Source organism: Aplidium turbinatum, chromosome 15, assembly GCF_918807975.1.
Source record: "Aplidium turbinatum chromosome 15, kaAplTurb1.1, whole genome shotgun sequence".
NCBI classification, from domain to species: Eukaryota; Metazoa; Chordata; class Ascidiacea; order Aplousobranchia; family Polyclinidae; genus Aplidium; species Aplidium turbinatum.
In genome coordinates this window covers 1,105,546-1,123,586 of record NC_137486.1, presented here as the reverse complement: position 1 = coordinate 1,123,586, position 18,041 = coordinate 1,105,546, and the positions used below count along the sequence as shown (strand labels likewise).

General features: G+C 36.6%; 1 protein-coding gene across 2 annotated transcripts in view; it reads right to left on the bottom strand.

Annotated features, from left to right (window-relative positions):
- Window positions 1-18,041, bottom strand: part of LOC145784625 (JNK1/MAPK8-associated membrane protein-like) — a 102,020-nt gene that overhangs the window by 81,381 nt on the left and 2,598 nt on the right. The window contains exon 1 of one of the 2 annotated variants that reach the window (XM_082596492.1): window positions 16,177-16,338. The exons of the other annotated variant lie outside the window; for it this stretch is intronic. Within the exon in view, the coding sequence (XP_082452618.1) occupies window positions 16,177-16,180 (4 nt within the window). The 5' untranslated portion in view covers window positions 16,181-16,338. Of the gene's footprint in view, window positions 1-16,176; window positions 16,339-18,041 lie in introns of those variants that run through there. 2 annotated transcript variants of the gene reach the window in all.

Genomic DNA, 18,041 nt, shown 5'->3' with positions numbered 1-18,041 from the left:
TCATCAAATCTTTAAACCCAGGGCTCAACAGGCAATTATTTGCTTGCGGAGCTTCTTACCTTTTAACAGTTTTTTGATTAAATTATGACGTCTTGTGCTTTTCGCATTACTTTGTTTTGTGCCACTATCTCTTGTGCTTCTGTCATTCTTGCGTAATCTGCCTGAGTCCTTGTCTGAACAATCAATTAATTTTACCTCTGAAATACTTGACCCGTTGCGCTGTGTAATTTTCAGTTATCATTTTGTGTGAGCGAGGCAGTTTCTCAAATGTTTAGATTTGACCATATTTTTTGCTGTGATACTATATGATTCTTTAGCATTTCTTTCAATAATGTATTTTTCTTATAGGCTTGAAAAGGGCTATATGACTAGCCGAAAACGTTCGCTTGTTGTTTTTTGTTTTTATAATGTTAAATGTAGTGTTGTTGCTTAGTTATGTCTGTTTATGGTTTAAAAAAGTTACCTCTCTACCCAAATTGTAAAACAAATAGTGCGCATGAAAAAAGAACTTCAGCCGTCAAAGTTTGCGTTGTGACGTCAGAGATTGGTGAGGTAAAAAAAAGAAGTCCGATTGCCGCAGTTTGCAGAAAAATGCTTTGATCATGCATGCTGGTACCATCGCTGGACGCTGGTACCATCGTGCATGGTACCATCGCTGACAATACAGCATAGTGTTACGTAACACATATATAACTAGTAAACTCTTTAAAGTTTAAACCAGAATTGTAAACAGTTGTAGGAAGTAGGCTACCAGTTGTAGTGTGCATTGTAGCCTAGTCAGCACAGACATCTTTTCAACAATTACAGTACGCCTGTTCAGGACAAACCTTTTTTTTAGCAAATTTGTTAAACGTATGAATCGTATATAATAATCGAGTATCGTATCAAAACGTCTGGTAAATAGGTGATACGATTAACCGACTTCGTCTGTATTATGATACAACAATGCGGTTGAGATTGGATTCTTGAATCTTTAATAAATAATGCCAATTCAAAGCTTTTTTTAATAGTTTTATGCAAATAAGGTAAAATTTAATATTTGATATAATTCCTTGCAAATATCAAAATTGCTTCTTTTTGTAACACTAAAGTATCGGCCTAAAAAAGTGATCGATATCGGCCAAAATATTGGCATCGGTACATCTCTAATTCTTCATAATATACAAGCTGATCTGTAGAAATTGCAATACACGAATAGTCAAATAGGTCTGCACATTAGCATTGCTTTTGCATAGTAAGAATAGCTATTAGTAAGAAGATGGTAAAAACAAGAATAGTGATTGTGTATTAGGGTGGCCCTTAAAATTTAAATTTTGAAATGTCATGCTCCAATCGTCTAATTCTTTTCCTATGCCTGAGAAAATGATTTTATGAAAGTTTGAAGTGATTCGAACAAAGTTTAGAACTTACACATCGACGTTGAAGTTTTAGGGAGGCATCGCAGCATATCGCAAGGGGGCAAAAATGCTAAATCGGCCATATTGTTTCTTCTACACAGCCTAAATCATGTTTGACCACTCAAAACTTGTAGAATGATTATGGTTATTCACTGGACTTACATAGAATAGCTTTTAATTTTGTTTAAAACCACAAATTTAGCAGAAAATGAAAAAAAACTAATTTTTTAGCAAAGTTTTGCTTAAACGGTTGGATATTGCTGTTCATATGGGATAATTAGGAATTTCTCAGAAGTGAATTACATGTGCTGAGAGCTTTTGAACATCTAATTGCAAACCTACTATAGTTGTTGTTGTTGTAATGCTTTTACTCCTCTTTCAAAACACTCTAAAATGTCTACTGTCTAGCTACAGTTAACTTAACTCCTGAAAAGATTCACATTTTTTTCTATTTAATTGCGAGGTAAATGTATATAAGGTAAAAATTTACGCCAAACTGATTTATTTCTATACTTCTAACACATTTAATGTACTGATACCAGTAACGACAATACAGCAATACAAAAACGATCTTTAAAAAGACAAATGATTGAAAAAGAACGGCAAATTCAATGTGAGAAAGACGCTATTGCAACTTCCAGCAAAGTAGGATTGGAATTATCTTCTAGCGGCAGCGATACAGACTCAACATGTGATCATGATCAAGCCACAAGCGCTGTGCAAGAGGCAAGCTTTCCGAAACAACGCAGAGCAACCAAGAATGTTTTAACTCCGCAATTAGCTATGGCTCTCGACAGGATAAAAGTAACTGACAGATGTGCTGCTTATGTTTTGACCGAAACAGTTCTTTCAATTGGTCAAGACCCAACAGAATTCAACATTAATCGTACTTCTATTCAACGATTATGCAAACGTCACCAGAAGTCAATTGCAGGATCTCTGAAAGTTGAATTTCATGCTGATTGTCCTTTAGTGGTTCACTGGGATGGTAAACTGCTTCGAGACTTGACAACCAGAAAGCATGTTGATCGCTTGCCAATTATTGTTACTGGCAATGGTGTGTCTCAACTGCTAGAAGTAGCAAAATTGCCAAATGGTACAGGATTACAACAAGCAAAAGCTCTTGATGATTGGGATCTAACAGATAAAGTTGCTGCTATATCTTTCGATACTACAGCTTCCAACACAGGAAGAAATCAAGGCGCATGTGTCTTGATCGAACAAGAGTTACAAAAAGATCTTCTGCATTTGGCGTGCCGCCACCACATTCTGGAATTGCTTGCGCAAACAGCCTTCACCACAATTATGGGGAGCACTGCTGCACCTGAAATGCTACTCTTCAAACGATTTCAGTCTCAATGGGAATTTTTGGATAAGACATGGTTCATCTCGATAGTGACAGAAAATGAAGGCATAGCTGAAACAGTTATAGATTCGGATCTTATTGCTTGGGCTGAAAAATCATTGAGAGAAAGAAAAGATCTTCGTGACGATTATAGAGAATTTATTGAACTCTCATTAAATTTTATGGGAGTTACTCCACCAAGAGGTTTTCATTTCATGGCTCCTGGTCCAATGCATCATGCTAGGTGGATGTCCAAAGTTTTACACTCATTAAAGGTTTGGATTTTTCATCAACAGTTAAACTTACTTAAAGAATGCAATGGGGTTCTGCAGATGTGCATTTTTGCTGTGAAAATCTATCTTAAAGCATGGATAGAAGCTCCTCTATCAGCTGCAGCTCCAAACAATGATATCAAGCTGTTCCAGTCTATTCAGGCATATGCTAGCATCAACAGTGCAGTATCCAAAGCTGTATTGTCCAAGTTTTGTTCCCATCTGTGGCATCTATCCGAAGAACTTGTGGCCCTTGCCTTCTTCGATATATCTGTGCCTGCCAACACCAAGAGTCCAAGAGACTTATGGTTCAAGCTATCAAAGACCACAACGAGACAGAAGATGCCTCAAAAACGACAAATGATTAATCCTTCAACAACTACTCCATTCGAGTTACCTGATCTTGTCACCAGAGGATCTTTATCGCTGTTACAAAAGCTTGGCAATTCAACTAAGTTCATGGAGGTTGATCCACAAACTTGGCCACTACGTGATGATTTTCATAAGGCATTACAAACGGTTCACACACTTACTGTCACAAATGATCATGCAGAGCGAGGAGTGGCACTCATTGAAGAGTACAATCGCATCCTCACTCATAGTGAAGAGCAGACGCAATATCTGCTACAGGTGTTTTCTGAACATCAGGAACAATTTCCAAACTGCAAAAAATCCACTCTCACTCAGTAACTAAGAACATGTTTGTGTAAACTCTATTTGTATTTATCTGCGACGGTTTGACAATGTTTTGCCTTGAATTTACAATTCTTAGAGCTCTCTGTTTTGTAATTTTGCTAATTTTCAACTTTAAAACTATCGAAAATATCAAACCAATTAAAATATTCTGCAAAACACTAAATTATGGCAATTTTTTTCACATTCTTATAAGTTAATGGTTTTGAACAAAATTAAAAGCTGTATTTTGTAACTCCAGTGAATAACCATTATAATCATTCTACAAATTTTGAGTGGTTGAACATGATTTTAGGCCGTGTAGAAGAAAAGATATGGCCGATTTAGCGTTTTTGCCCCCTCACGATATGTTGCGATACCCCCCTAAAACTTCAACGTCGATGTGCAAGTTCTAAACTTTGTTCAAATCACTTCAAACTTTCACAAAATCATTTTTTCAGGCATAGGAAAAGAATTAGACAATTGGAGTTAAAAAATTTGCAAAAAAAAAAATTTAAGTCCATATAAGAGCCACCCTATTGTGTATATTGTAAGGATGTGCCAATTAATCGGCATCGGAATCGGCAGGTATCGGCAATTTTTTGGAGAATCGACATGGAAAAAATTGCCGATTCTTTATCAAAGTTCCCTAATCAAAAGTAGCGTGAGCGCGTAGAAATACCGATCAAAGAACGGCTTCTTTGAACAACCGCATCAGCGTCATCGAGCATTCTGAGAGCAGTAGTTTAAATTATGACGATTCTCCACCATTTTGTAAACTTTTGTTTAGTAGACACCAGATCAAAATACTTTCTTTCTTTGAAATGACGAAAAACGTTCAATGATGTTATTGCATTTTAATTTACGTGCCTTCAATTTTGAATATTAAACAGCGGAAATGTTCTTTGTAATTATGTTGTAAAATTCGTAGTCACTGAAAGTTGCTTAATGTTAATTTACTAAGCAGAGAGAAGTAAATTCCAAGTATAGGCCTATTACGCTTAATGCGTTCAACAAACAATCGTCTGATTGCGCAAACTTAATCAAACCAGCTACCCGGTAATCTTTTTTCGTGTGTTTGCTAAGCAACAAGATTGGCTGCAACTCTGCGTTCGAAAACAATACTAATTTCTTCACTAGATGCTTTTCTTTTTTCGCCTATTGATGCACTTTGAATGCAAGGCTGGTGTGTTACTTTTTTAAAGGTTTTTGTAGATTCAATACCGCTGCATTCATTTTGTTTTACATTCTAGTCTTTTTCTCTTCTTGTTTCTGGCACCGTGTTACTTTTTTAAAGGTTTTTGTATATTCAATACCGCTGCATTCATTTTGTTTTACATTCTAGTCTTTTTCTCTTCTTGTTTCTGGCACCTTCTTGAATTCTGCGAGAAAAATACTGCAAACCCACAAGATACTATGTTGCACACTGCGCTACGTTGATTTTGCACTCTGTGAGCGATGGCCATTTTTTTCTTTTAACTGATTTCCACGACAAATAAAACTTGTGTCTATCACCACTTTGTAGCGCGCAAGAAGTGAAGAACTACTGTAAAAAATCACGCTGTCTAGAGCAGGCGACAAAGTGAACGCTTTTAGACATTTCAAAGGCAGCAACTTGTAACAAAATCGCAACCACTTGTAGAGCGCCAACTAAAAGCAGCTTTAATCATTTAACCAAAGAATCGGAATCGGCATTGGCAAATATTTAAGAATCGACAAAATTTTGTAATCGGCACATCCCTAGTATTGTAAGTTACACAACCTCAGCAACAGCAAAGACAATCACAAGAGTGCATCTGCCAAAATTGCACATAAGTGACATAACCGAAAAATAAATGAACTAGCCCCAAAAACAAATCCACTAAAACCCAAGCCTTAAAGCAGCCGGCCGCCATGGCTGCTAAGTAGTGCTTGAATGACCGCCGGTGCTCGGAATGGCCCGTTTCGGCAAATTCCCTATTCGGCGACAGCCTTTTTCAGCGAGTTCCCTATTCGACGATTTTTTAAAAATCCAACGACGGCTTCTGTTTATTTAGAGAATTTTGTATTTTATTCCACAATATTGTTTCTTTTGCATTCCGACAAAGAAAAATAAATTAAAATGAAATTTAGCGAAAAATGTTTGAACTATTAAATTAAAATGTTTGTATCCTAAAATGTTTGTATCCTAACTATAAAATTGACATGTATCCTACGTCATCCACCTTCTTTGCATCAGGTTTATGTCATTCGTCATGTTATTCATTTTTTAAATAAGCTGATGCTGCAACAGTCAAAGAATTTTTGATGTCAACAAACTTTTCAATGTAATATAAAGACATTTACATCGTTTTAGACGTTGAAATCATGTACAAAAGGGAACTTTTGCTGACCAGGTAGCCTATAGGTTGTACCAGAGAAACATTTACAAAAGCCATTCGATTTGTTCAAAAAACCCAATTAGCCTAACAGTTCGTATTTTCATTGTCTGAACATTGAATAATATTCAATCGTTGGATTTTCAAAATATGGCCCAATAGGAAACTCGCCGAATAGTAGCAGACCCGTCGGTGCTACCTTCTCAGTCGGCCAAGTTTGGCCGCCGGTTTCTTCTACCCAATTATTAATTTCGCAATAGAATGAGAGTGGATTAACTGTCGAAAATATGTAGTATCAAAGAGTGATGTAGAATTAGGTCAGTGATTATGTCAGTGAGTGAATTAGGTCAGTGAGTGATTACACCGGTCGACATGATTTTTATTTTTTGGGTAAAATATCACTGTTGAGATAAGTTTGTAGTGCTGATTACAAATATGAAGTCGCTCTTTCTCTATCACATCAGAATATTTTACAATTTGTGATTTAAGCTTTCGCATTACAGCTGGCTGTGAGAAACATCTTCTATTATTGCGTCATGGGTTGTCAATTGAATCACTGTGATATGATGTCATAAAAAGTAATTGTGACCTCACTGAATAGCATTGCTTTCCATGGTTGAACTAGCTTTCTTCGGCTTATTGCAGATACTGTAGTCATGGTCTCAACATTCTGTCAGTGATAAATCTTCATTTGACAGCCAATCGACAAAATGATATGACTATGACCATGATGATAATAATCAGCATCCGCAACAGTTCAGTCAAGCAGAGCTAAGTGATCTTGTCAGAAATTGGAAGTTATCAAACGAGTCTGCTCTTATTCTTGGAAGCAGATTGAAGAAAAATTGTGTGCTCAAGAATCAAGATTTATACCATTTATACCAGATTTCTTCAGTTTATTCGGCTTGCATGAAAAGTTGTATGAAAACATGAGACTTTTGCTTTGGGTGTTATAATATAACACTCATACATGGAAGATTTGTGTTGATTTAAAGTTTTATGTTACTGGATCAACAATCTAGATTACAAAGTATGCTTGTTTTATGTGCGAATGGGGCAGAAGGAACAGAAGCAATCATTGGATTAAACATGGATGGCGGTTAAGAAAGGTTCTTATATCCAAGACATAAAAATATTTAGCAACCTGTTCTTGCTGACAGATCCAGTCCAATCTTCCACCACTAACCTTCATATTAAACTGAGTCTTATGAAACAGTTTGTGAAAGCTCTCAACAAAGACAGTGCTTGCTTTAAATACATTCAAGAAAAATTTCCTACTTTGAGTGCCAAAAAAGTTTTAAATAGGTGCATTGGTTGGAACACAAATCAGAAAACTCATGAAAAACACTGAATTTCTATTCACCATGATGAATGTAGAAAGAACTACATGGCTTTATTTTGCAAAAGTCGTATAAAAAGTTTCTTGGCAATACTAAGGATCTTGACTATCACAACATTGTTTAAAAGATGTTCATTCATTTGGAAAAACTTGGATGTAGCATGAGTTTGTAAATACATTTTTTTATAAGCACAGTTGGATAGCAAAGAACCTGGTAAACGCTTTCACCAGAACATCAAAATTGAGGAAACATGGTACCAAGGGCAATGAGATGGAGCCATGATGGCGTACCACTGTTGGTGCCTGAAAAGCAACTGTACACTGTAGACCTCCCCAATCCCCGGACTTTCTTTTGTTTTCATCTATATTGTGACTTTTCTGCATGGGTTTTCAATGCTGATTTCAAAAATATGCATAAAATTTTTTTCGATCAACGTCTGGGAAGTTATTCGCTGTTGCTTAGCAACAACTTTTCAAAAAAATTACAAAAATCCCCTTTAAAACCCCTTTACTTTTAACCTAGTATGCTGATATCTAGATTATCTGAAAGCATTTCTTCTGCTGAAAAATTTAAAAAAAAATTATTAAAATTGGACAATCGGTACCAGAGTTATGACCGTTTAAGTACCCAGATTGTGCAGTCACGCATGACTGATTTTTGTTAATTTATTGCCAAATGATACTAGAAAAATGGTGAAAGTTGCTGTCAAGGGGTTTTTGAGGGTAAGGAGTTCAAAAAATATATTAAAAAGTGTCTCAGAGCAACAGAAAAAAAGTTATTAAAAAATTGATACGAACAGTCATGCATGAATGATTTTGTCGCTGTCGCTTCATTCCTGCAATGAGATGTATTCCTTAGGCACCACAAACGTTAAATGCCTGGAGTCATATACATTATATAACATGGAACCGATCATCTCAATGTAGCTAACATCTGGGTACCCATTGCACTTGATGTTAAAATACACGCTTCATTGCTCGGAAATAGCTCTGATCAAGTGCAAGATGGTCACGGTCCGCCACAATTTCAATAGCATCTCTCACCCAGCATAATGTAGTCTATGTATCTAAATCATGTGGCAAAAAATGGATTAAGTCAGCTGAACTTAACGATAACCTTCTGTAATGCATTTCAGGTTTCACTATTGATCAGTTAGCATTTTCTACTTGTATCTTGTATGATTATATAACGTATTGTATACACTTCTACTGTCTAATATTCCATGTGTATTGTGTATTCATGTATCCATCATGGAGCTGAGGAAGAGTAAAATGAACAATGGTGGTTTGCTTGGTAATTTGCAGCCTTAACATTTTAAGGAAGGACAATTTAGACCAACTACTGGAGATGTTCTTCAGAAATACATATATCATCTTCAATTAAATCCTCGTAACCACCAGAGTGGGAAGCTCGCAGCTTGGGATACAGCAGTATGTCTAGCAAAAGTATGGCAGCCTGCTTGCATTCCACTGATGACAAAACAAAATATCCAAAACAAAATTATTCGTTTGGTTGATGAATACAAGAAATACAAACATGCCAAAAAGGAATCTGCTGCCTTAATTAAATTTCGAGAAACACTGACAACACGATTTATGATATCTGCTAAGAATGCCAAAAATCTTATTAACAAAAACAAAACATTGCTACCAGAAGGTAAGGCAGAAGGTATACAGTTTCTTAATTACTTGAAACAAACCAACCAGCATCTCTTGGACCCCTTGATAGAAAGAGGTTGAAATGCTTCAAGAATTATGCATTGAAGAATCGAATAAAGGTAATAAAGTATGATGTATGTTTGTTCCCAGTATGTTTAACAGCCCAATGATTTTTAAAGTAACATACCTATTAATTTTTGATACGGATGCATAAACAAGACGTTTTTTACAAATAAATGCAGATTCTCAGCCATCTACCTCAGGACTTAATTTACTCTCCTCGTCATCTTCTGATATCATCTTCCCAATAAATTAAGTCGAATCTGCACTGAGAATCTGCATTTATCTGTAAAAAATGTCTTGTTTATGCATCCGTATCAAAAATTAATCGGAATGTTACTTTAAAAATCATTGGGCTGTTAAGCATACTGGGAACAAACATACATCATACTTTATTACCTTTATTCGATTCTTCAATGCATAATTCTTGAAGCATTTCAACCTCTTTCTATCAAGGGGTCCAAGAGATGCATGTTGGTTTGTTTCAAGTAATTAAGAAACTGTATACCTTCTGCCTTACCTTCTGGTAGCAATGTTTTGTTTTTGTTAATAAGATTTTTGGCATTCTTAGCAGATATCATAAATCGTGTTGTCAGTGTTTCTCGAAATTTAATTAAGGCAGCAGATTCCTTTTTGGCATGTTTGTATTTCTTGTATTCATCAACCAAACGAATAATTTTGTTTTGGATATTTTGTTTTGTCATCAGTGGAATGCAAGCAGGCTGCCATACTTTTGCTAGACATACTGCTGTATCCCAAGCTGCGAGCTTCCCACTCTGGTGGTTACGAGGATTTAATTGAAGATGATATATGTATTTCTGAAGAACATCTCCAGTAGTTGGTCTAAATTGTCTTTCCTTAAAATGTTTTAAAGGCTGCAAATTACCAAGCAAACCACCATTGTTCATTTTACTCTTCCTCAGCTCCATGATGGATACATGAATACACGGGTCTGCTACTATTCGGCGAGTCCGATTCGGCGAGTCCGATTCGACTAGTCCGATTCGGCGAGTTCCCTATTCGGCGAGAGCCTTTTTCGGCGAGTGCCCTATTCGGCGAGTTTTTGAAATTTGTGAAAGGAAATTATCGGATACCGTAGCGTAATTACAATTGCCGTTTTTACATCGTTTTAACGTCGCTAAACGTTGAAATCGTGCAGAAAGGAATAAAAATTAAATGTTTAAACTATTAAATTACAATTCGTCATGTCAGTTCAGTTGTTTTTATTTCTGACCATCATATGAAAAACAATACACGTCAACATAGCAAAGGCGTAGAAAAAGGTAGAAGCGACAAAACACGAACGTTGAAACGTGCTTGTGACCGAAGTAAGTTATTGAGTTGAAAGAAACATACGCGCCGACTTCCAGGGGGCGGCGCCCCCCGTAAATTTATGGTTGAAGGGCAACAAAAATGGTGATGACAAGTGGTGTTTCAAAGATAAAACACTTCGTGAAAGAGATTTAGATAATTTAAACGGTCTTAAAGAATGCCGAAAGCAAGAAAAGCCTACGTTGCTCTTGCCCGCAAAACAGCAGCTGATCGCATGGCTTTCTCATACGGTATGGAAGTTTCAAAGTAGATGGTAGAGTAACTTGCACTGCTGGAATAGTCACGTAACTATTCACTGCAATATTAAGTAAACCAGCTAAATTAGACGCGCTATTTTCAACGAGGCCTTCCCGCTGTGAGACAATTATGATTCAACAGAACGCATTGTTTTCTTCGCAATGTGTGAGAATTAAATCGAAAACCGATAAAAGAAAAGGTGGGTCTTGGTCGCAGATATTGCCTGCATTAACGACGTCTCTTACCGCTATTATCACCTAGCTAACCTGACATCATTGTTTTATGCGGCCGCTAAGGTTTGACATCGACTTCAACGATCATGGAATGTTACGTGAAAATAATAACGATTATATCCTACACGCAAAAATAAAAAAATGATCTCCTCTTTCTGTTTTGTCTCGTGAGCTTTGCATATTGCTCAACAAGTGCATAAAGTTTAGAATTGACAAGAAATCATTGAATTTGAAAATTAAGTTTGAATCACTGCAAATAAACGTATTCAAAAGTTTTACTTAGGCCGACGCGATTTCACACTTACGTAATCTACATCGACAATGATTTTTAGTGCGTTCATTTTGAAAATTGCCGAGCTGGAGACAACAGCTTGTCCCGTGTTAGTTGAACTTGTCTTTTTGAGGTGAAAATCACTTGCGAACATCTCGACCTTTACTCGAGTCTAGGCCACGCTCGAGTATAGCCTACTGTATTCAATAAAAGACTATAAAGACTTTCGATAAAAAACAGAAGAGAAAACACTTCGCAGTTGTTAACGCTTTGAAAGTAATTAGCGAAACGAGGTTAATAAAACTGATAGCGGGTTTTCACTCTGCTTGAGATCATGATTTTTTGCGTTTTATTTCGATAACTTCACTGTCTTGATCGTTGTTATTCACTCGCACGAAAAGGAAATGAATCGGCTTGTTTTCCAACAGTTCCAATTATGAGCTAACAATATCAAAATTTTTACGACTAGGCGTACTGCATGCGTAAAACTAATCCTTTCAAGCAGCGCTTCTAATAAATTCAGTTTGGGACCTATTTGTTCATATAAACAAGACACTAAGCTTAATCAAAGACTATTTTAATTGAGTAAAATAGCGTTATGGTTATGACGTCATCACCTTTCTCGCCCCCCAAGGTTTTTTGAAAAGTCGGCGCCTATGGAAAGAAATTTGGCACGGTCGCAACACCTTCAGAAAAATTTAAGATATGAAGGGAAAATAAAATAAAGAAAATGTTACAAAAAAAAATAAAATAAATTTTGTTTATGTCTATAAGTTAGTACTTTTGAATAGTTAAAATGATTAGTTTGGATCAACAAATGTGTGGCCTACAGCTTGGATTGAAAGGAAATTATCGGGTACCGTAGCCTAGTTATCCCGACCAGCAAAAATTTGTTCCAAGAACACAGTTCATTTTTACATTGTAGTAACAGAATGAAAAGGCTAACCAAATGTGTGGCCTATCGTGTTAACGTCGCTAAACGTTGAAATCGAGTAGAAAAGGGAGCTTTTGCTGACTAGGATACTTTGAAACTGAGAAACATTCACAGAAGCCTTTCGATTTGTTCCAAGAACCCAGTTAGCCTAACAGTTCATTTTTACATTGTAGTAACAGAATAAAAAGGCTAACCAAATGTGTGGCCTACTGTAGGCCGCCTACAGCTTGGATTGAAAGGAAATTATCGGGTGCCGTAGCCCAGTTATCCCGACCAGCAAAAATTGCCGTTTTTACATCGTTTTAACGTCGCTAAATGTTGAAATCGTGTAGAAAAGAGAACTTTGCTGACTAGGATACGTTGAAGCTGAGAAACATTCACAGAAGCCTTTCGAATTGTTCCAAGAACCCATTTAGCATAACATTTCATTTGTACATTGATTCAACGTCTGGATACATTATCTTAAAAATGCAACGTATCGTAGGGCTTCTGTGAATGTTTTTCAGTTTCAACGTATCCTAGTCAGCAAAGTTTTCTTTTCTACACGATTTCAACGTTTAGCGACGTTAAAACGATAGGCCACACATTTGGTTAGCCTTTTTATTCTGTTACTGCAATGTAAAAATGAACTGTTAGGCTAACTGGGTTCTTGGAACAAATTTTTGCTGGTCGGGATAACTAGGCTACGGTACCCGATAATTTCCTTTCAATCTAAGCTGTAGGTCACACATTTGTTGATCCAAACTAATCATTTTAACTATTCAAAAGTACTAACTTATAGACATAAACATGATTTTTTTTGTAACATTGTCTTTGTTTTATTTACCCTTCATATCTTAAATTTTTCCGAAGGTGTTGCGACCGTGCCAAATTTCTTTCAACTCAATAACTTACTTCGGTCACAAGCACGTTTTAACTTCGCGTTTTGTCGCTTTTACATTTTTCTCGACCTTTGCTATGTTGACGTGTATTGTTTTTGATATGATGGTCAGAAATAAAACTAACTGAACTGATATGACGAATTTTAATTTAATAGTTCAAACATTTTATTTTTATTCCTTTCTGCACGATTTCAACGTTTAGCGACGTTAAAACGATGTAAAAACGGCAATTGTAATTAGGCTACGGTACCCGATAATTTCCTTTTAAAAATTTCAAAAACTCGCCGAATAGGGCACTCGCCGAAAAAGGCTCTCGCCGAATAGGGAACTCGCCGAATCGGACTAGTCGAATCGGACTCGCCGAATCGGACTCGCCGAAACGGGCCATTCCGTGAATACACACGGAATATTAGACAGTAGAGGTGTATACAATACGTTATATAATCATACAAGATACAAGTAGAAAATGCTAACTGATCAATAGTGAAACCTGAAATGCATTACAGAAGGTTATCGTTAAGTTCAGCTGACTTAATCCATTTTTTGCCACATGATTTAGATACATAGACTACATTATGCTGGGTGAGAGATGCTATTGAAATTGTGGCGGACCGTGACCATCTTGCACTTGATCAGAGCTATTTCCGAGCAATGAAGCGTGTATTTTAACATCAAGTGCAATGGGTACCCAGATGTTAGCTACATTGAGATGATCGGTTCCATGTTATACTGTATATGACTCCAGGCATTTAACGTTTGTGGTGCCTAAGGAATACATCTCGTTGTAGGAATGAAGCGACAGCGACAAAATCATTCATGCATGACTGTTCGTATCAATTTTTTAATAACTTTTTTTCTGTTGCTCTGAGACACTTTTTAATGTATTTTTTGAACTCCTTACCCTCAAAAACCCCTTGACAGCAACTTTCACCATTTTTCTAGTATCATTTGGCAATAAATTAACAAAAATCAGTCATGCGTGACTGCATAATCTGGGTACTGAAACGGTCATAACTCTGGTACCGATTGTCCAATTTTAATAAATTTTTTTTTTAATTCTTCAGCAGAAGAAATGCTTTCAGATAATCTAGATATCAGCATACTAGGTTAAAAGTAAAGGGGTTTTAAAGGGGATTTTTGTAATTTTTTTGAAAAGTTGTTGCTAAGCAACAGCGAATAACTTCCCAGACGTTGATCGAAAAAAATTTTTATGCATATTTTTGAAATCAGCATTGAAAACCCATGCAGAAAAGTCACAATATAGATGAAAACAAAAGAAAGTCCGGGGATTGGGGAGGTCTACAGTGTACAGATAGTGACATTTCAAAAAAAGTCAAGAAAATTTATGCCTTAATTCAACAGGAAAAGCTATTCAGTCACTTGAATGAAAATTTTGTTGAAAAATAGTTTGGAGTATGTGTAGGCTTAGTTACTGTATTTACTTAATGTAGTTACTTAATTACTGTTCAGGCTTAGTTAGTGCATTTGAGTAAAATTTAAAATTAATTTTTTTAAATATTGTGACGTGATGAATAAATTCTGATTGCAAATTCGGTATCAGCATAACTAAATTAGGTATCCTCGCCTAACTGTTTGAAAAAAATAACAAAAAAGTTCTAAAATGTCGACCAGTGTTATGAATAACGTTGCTGAATAGACTTCATATGCAGCTGCATTTCAGCTCGAGTGTCAATGCGCGTGTCGTTCCCAGTGAGTGATTATAAATAACGCTGCCGAAAAAACTTGATATTTGCTGGGAATACACTTTTTTGCTGAAGCGTAGGTTACTGAGCAGAATTCTGAAAGTAGGCTATTACATTTTCAATATTATTTATTGTGGTGTTTGTTACGCTATTCTTTCAGTTTGGTACAACGTGGAATTAGTTGGTAAACAAACAAAAAAAACAATCAATTTGGTACGGCCATCGCCGCGATTAACCAATAACAACCAACATTTTGTCTGCCGGGTCTCGTCCTTTCATCTGCCATATTTGTCCGTCATAAAGTTCAAAGAAAAAATTTTACGCAAGCGGCCTTGTGAATAAAGTACTTTGCTACTTATAATCACAAAGGATTAGAAAGCAGTCAAACCACTCAATAAAATCACAATACACACTGTCTAGTAGACAGTGTCTACGCTTGAATTGTTAACATTATTGATTGACCAAGCAGCTGAAGTCTGACAATAAGCAGGATTGGAATGGCCGGTTTCGGCGAGTCCGATTCAGCTTGTCCGATTCGACCAGTTCCCTTATTGGCGATTTTTTGAAATTTTTGAAAGGAATTTTAAAAAAATAGACCTACAATTAACACTTGCAAGAGCAACAAGGGCGATTTAACACAAAAGAAATTCAAAAACTGACAAGTTTCCCGAAGTTTTTACTTTGAGAGTCTCGCATTCAAAAACTTGGTTGTGTTGTCATAAAAGACTTAGAAAAATAAACATTGCAGGAAACCGTCTCAGTGTGACCATGCGGATTCAGAAAAAAGTAAATAACAATAAAGATATAATTAAATGTAATAAAATAAAGACATACTACTTCTGTTCAAATAAACTTTGTTCAATCAATTTCACTTTTCAAAAGTTTTACAAAAGTTACAAGTGAAATAATTTTATGGCGATTTAAACGTAATCATACTGTATTTTCAACAAAAAGGTAATGATGAAAATGCAAAAAAAATTGTGGTTAAAAGCAAATTAAGGAGAAAGATTATAGTTGCAACAATTTGTATCAAACATTAAAGCTACAAAAGTAAAGTAGTTTTGATGATACGAACTTTAGTACAAAAACTAAAAAGGTCTGGCAGCACTACTTCTACAAATATAGTTATGTAATTTGATGACAAAAATAACTAATATATTCTAAGTTTGCATACAGACGAAAAATATAGTTATGTAATTTGATAAAAAAATAACTAATATATTCTAAGTTTGCATACAGACGGCGACGTAGGATTCAATGAACCCAATTAGCCTAACAGTTCGTATTTACATTGATTCAATGTCTGAATATTGAATATGTTCAATTGTTGGATTTTCAAAAAATTGTTGAATAGGGAACTCGCCGAAAAAGGCTCTCGCCGAATAGGGAACTCGCCGAATACTGTAGTAGTAGAACCAAACAGGATGCAAGTGATATCACAATACACAATAATTATCGCGCATCAGGCAATGCGATTTACTCACGCATGTCGAAGTTCCGATGGCCGCCATGTGCTTGTGATTGGCCGCCAGACAGCTTGCTTCAGTCGGAGACGTTTGGCCGCCGGAAAAAATTGTTTCGAGGCCTGCTACAATTTTTAAGTCTTTGATTTTACTCGATTACATTTTAAAAATTAGTTTCTAGGCTAGTTGTTTTTTTTACAGATATTCGCTAAAAAAAGGAAAAGGTGGCAAAAATTTCATTTTGACTTGAAAAAGTTTGTTTTAAACAATCCTAATTCCTACCTACATTTAAATAGACAAAAAAATTGAACATCTGGCAACACTGATTTTAAGAGACGACATCGGGGGGATGACATGTTCAGGGGACGACATCGGTGGCATACCAGGCTTTCACACAACAAATAGCCAAGAATGGGTAACGGTATCACCTAATAGAATCATCAGCAAACACGCCTGCACTGCCCAAACACTACGTAGGTGGGGTACTTTCAGCAGCCCAAATACCCACACTGCGAATCCAAAATTCAGGATGTAGCTCATCTCGTCAAGGATTCAGTGAATAATATGGAGCAATCAGGGGCACAACTAGGGGGGGCTGTCTAGTCGGCATGACACTAGGGTGATTCAAAAAAAAAAAAATTTTTTTTTTCATTATTCTCACCCCTTAGATATGTGATGCATCATGCAAAAACATGTATATATTCCAAAAGATTTTTGAAATCAGACATCATTTAGAGGTGGCACAGCCCATGCAAAATTTTCATAGCTTTCCTATATGCGTTACACTACCAATCTACCATCGTCTTGACCAGAACCACAGAAATTCTTGGTCGAGATGCCACTGTAGAATATATCAAAAACTGGGTAAATATTACAAGTACATGGCAGTAATTTCGTAAACCAGAAGAAAGAGTGCCTGAAAAAGTCATCACCTGGTCTTGCAGCTGCGTTAGATCGCACAGGGGTCACTGACAGGAGAGCCGTGTATATATCAGCAGAAACAGTGGCGGGGTTGGGTGGAGACCCTGCTCAATTCAGGCTAAGTTCTTCTACCATAAGATACCATTGACAAAAGTATCGACTAGACATTATAAATGAAATAAAAGATCAGTTCCATTCTAAAATCCTAATGATCCATTAAAAGTGCATTGGGATGGCAAGCTCCTCGAAGATCTGGTAGGCAAGCAGCATGTGGACCATTTACCAATACCAGTTTCCGGTCACAGCATTTCCAAGCTTCTCTGGGTACCGAAACTTGCTTCAGGAACTGGAGACATGATGGCAACTGCTGTTTTTAATGCATTTGAAGAATGGGAAGTTAGTGCGAAAGTGAGGGCCATGTGCTTTGACACCACTGCCTCCAACACCGGCCAACACGCTGGTGCATGCACTCTTTTGGAGCAGAAACTTGGAAAACTCTGCTTCACTTTGCTTGCAGATATCACATTATGGAACTTATATTGAAAAGCACATTTGAAACAAAGTTTGATATGTCCTCTGCTCCAGGCATCAGCCTCTTCAAGCGGTTTCACGAAAAATGGAACTTCATTGATCAATCCAATTACCAGCCAGGCCCAACTGATGCACATGTCAATAACTTCATCTAGCCAGTTTGTGCAGATCTGTTGACATTTGCAAATGAACAATTGTCTGTAAGACACCCACGAGATTATTACTGAGACCTGCTGGAATTGCTTATAACTTTTTTAGAACAACTTCACAATGGGGTTGCCTTCCGCTGTCCAGGTGCATTCCACCACACTCGATGGATGTCCAAGCCCAAGGTATTGTACTGTTAAAAGATCTGGCTTTTTCGCAGCCAATTTAAGCTGACTAAGAAAGAAGATACTGGACTCCGAGATCTATGCCTCTTTGCTTCATTAGTA